The sequence below is a fragment of the Pseudophryne corroboree genome, chromosome 8 (assembly GCF_028390025.1).
Source record: "Pseudophryne corroboree isolate aPseCor3 chromosome 8, aPseCor3.hap2, whole genome shotgun sequence".
Taxonomy (NCBI): Eukaryota; Metazoa; Chordata; class Amphibia; order Anura; family Myobatrachidae; genus Pseudophryne; species Pseudophryne corroboree.
The window spans coordinates 426,656,582-426,658,246 of record NC_086451.1 but is presented as its reverse complement, the minus strand read 5'-3'; the positions used below and the strand labels follow the sequence as shown (position 1 = coordinate 426,658,246).

Here is a 1,665-nt window from a genome sequence, read left to right as displayed (position 1 = left end):
CAATACACTGAGTGACTACACTGGACTGGACTGAGCAGCACCACACTTGCCACCCCACTTTCCCGCCCCAACACACAGACACTGAACACTGAGGACACGTCCTCTCTATACACTCTCCGAGACCTGGAGTGAAAATGGCGGGGACGCACGGTTCCTTTTATGGAATCCAAATCCCGAAAGAATCCGCCAGCAGGATGATGACGTTTTGCCGCATTCGGGTTTCCGAGTCAAGTGGGAAAATCCGAGCCTGGCTCAGATCCGGACTTGGAAGGCAAAGTTCGGTAGGGTTCGGTTCTCTGAGAACCGAACCTGCTCATCTCTAGTTACAATCCTTATAATGCGATGTTGTGTTTAAGTAAATGAGAGAGAGCAACTTTCACTTCCTTGTTTTTTAAACTATAAATAAAGGGATTTAGCATGGGGACAGCAGCTGTGTACACAAGGGATATCAATTTATCAGAGTCCAAGGTGATCATAGAGGGAGGCTTGAGGTACAAGCAGCAAGCTGTGACAAAATAGAGAAAGACAACTGTGAGATGAGACGAGCATGTGTAAAACGCCTTGTGGCTACCAGTGGCAGAACTGATCTTCAGAATGGCACGAATAATGTTGGTGTAAGAAATAATAATAAGCAGAAAGGGAATGATAGCACCCTCTGCCGCTACAATGAGAAGTGTCGTCTCCAGGAGGTAGGTATCACTGCATGAAAGCTTCATGAGGGCCATAAGGTCACAGAAGAAATGATTGATGACATTGGATGTGTAGCATGAGAATTCATATACAATATAAATAACAGGGATCATTTCTATAAATCCCAAAACCCAGCATAGAGCGGACAGCATAATGCAGACCCTCCGGCTCATGACCATTTGATAATGCAGTGGATTGCAGATGGCCACATATCTGTCATAACTCATGACTGCTAAGATAAAGGTCTCAATTCCAGCTACAGACAGAAAGAAATACAAATTCACCATACAGTCTGAGAATACGATGGTCTTGTCTCCTGACACAAATGAGAACAGGATCCTGTGCAGTGTAATGCTGGTGTATATAATATCCAAACAAGACAGGTTGCTCAGGAAAAAGTACATGGGAGTGTGCAGGACATGATCCAGGAGGATCAGGGACATGATGGTGACATTTCCCCAAAGAGTTATAATATATGTAATCAAGACAAAGACAAAAAATGCTACTTGAACCTTCGGGACGTCTGAAACACCAGTAAGGACAAAGAATGTGATCCCAGTGACATTGCGGATGTCTGCTCCATGTGTCATATTTCCTGATAAACCAAAGGATTGTTTATAATTGTTCAATTCTTAAATAAGACTTGAGGAGTATTTTTCAAGGAAAGAATGGAGACAGAGCACTAACTTCCTAATTTAATAGCATAGACTATCTTGGATCTCTGAAACCAAGCATCAAACTATGAGGGTGGTTCAATAAGTATGGTAACAAGACCACTTATGTGTGTCATATTCTCGATTTCATTAAATTTTTCCACAAGGCCAGTGCAGGTAGGTATTAGACTGCAGTAGGGCTGGCGGAAACATGGACAAACACTGAGGTGCAAAGTCTGATCAGTTTTCTGCATCTAAAGTGCACATCAGCAGGTGAAATTTATCATCAACTTGAAGATATGTACAGTGATAACTTCATGTA

General features: G+C 42.6%; 1 protein-coding gene across 1 annotated transcript; it reads right to left on the bottom strand.

The window, feature by feature from the left end:
- Positions 1-332: 332 nt before the first annotated feature.
- LOC134949928 (olfactory receptor 6C74-like) lies at positions 333-1,280 on the bottom strand. The gene has a single exon (XM_063938615.1). The coding sequence runs from the start codon at positions 1,278-1,280 to the stop codon at positions 333-335; it is 948 nt and encodes a 315-aa protein (XP_063794685.1).
- Positions 1,281-1,665: the final 385 nt, after the last annotated feature.

Excerpts from the sequence above, each read along its gene's own strand:
- LOC134949928 (XM_063938615.1), bottom strand. The coding sequence starts at position 1,280 with ATGACACATGGAGCAGACATCCGCAATGTCACTGGGATCACATTCTTT.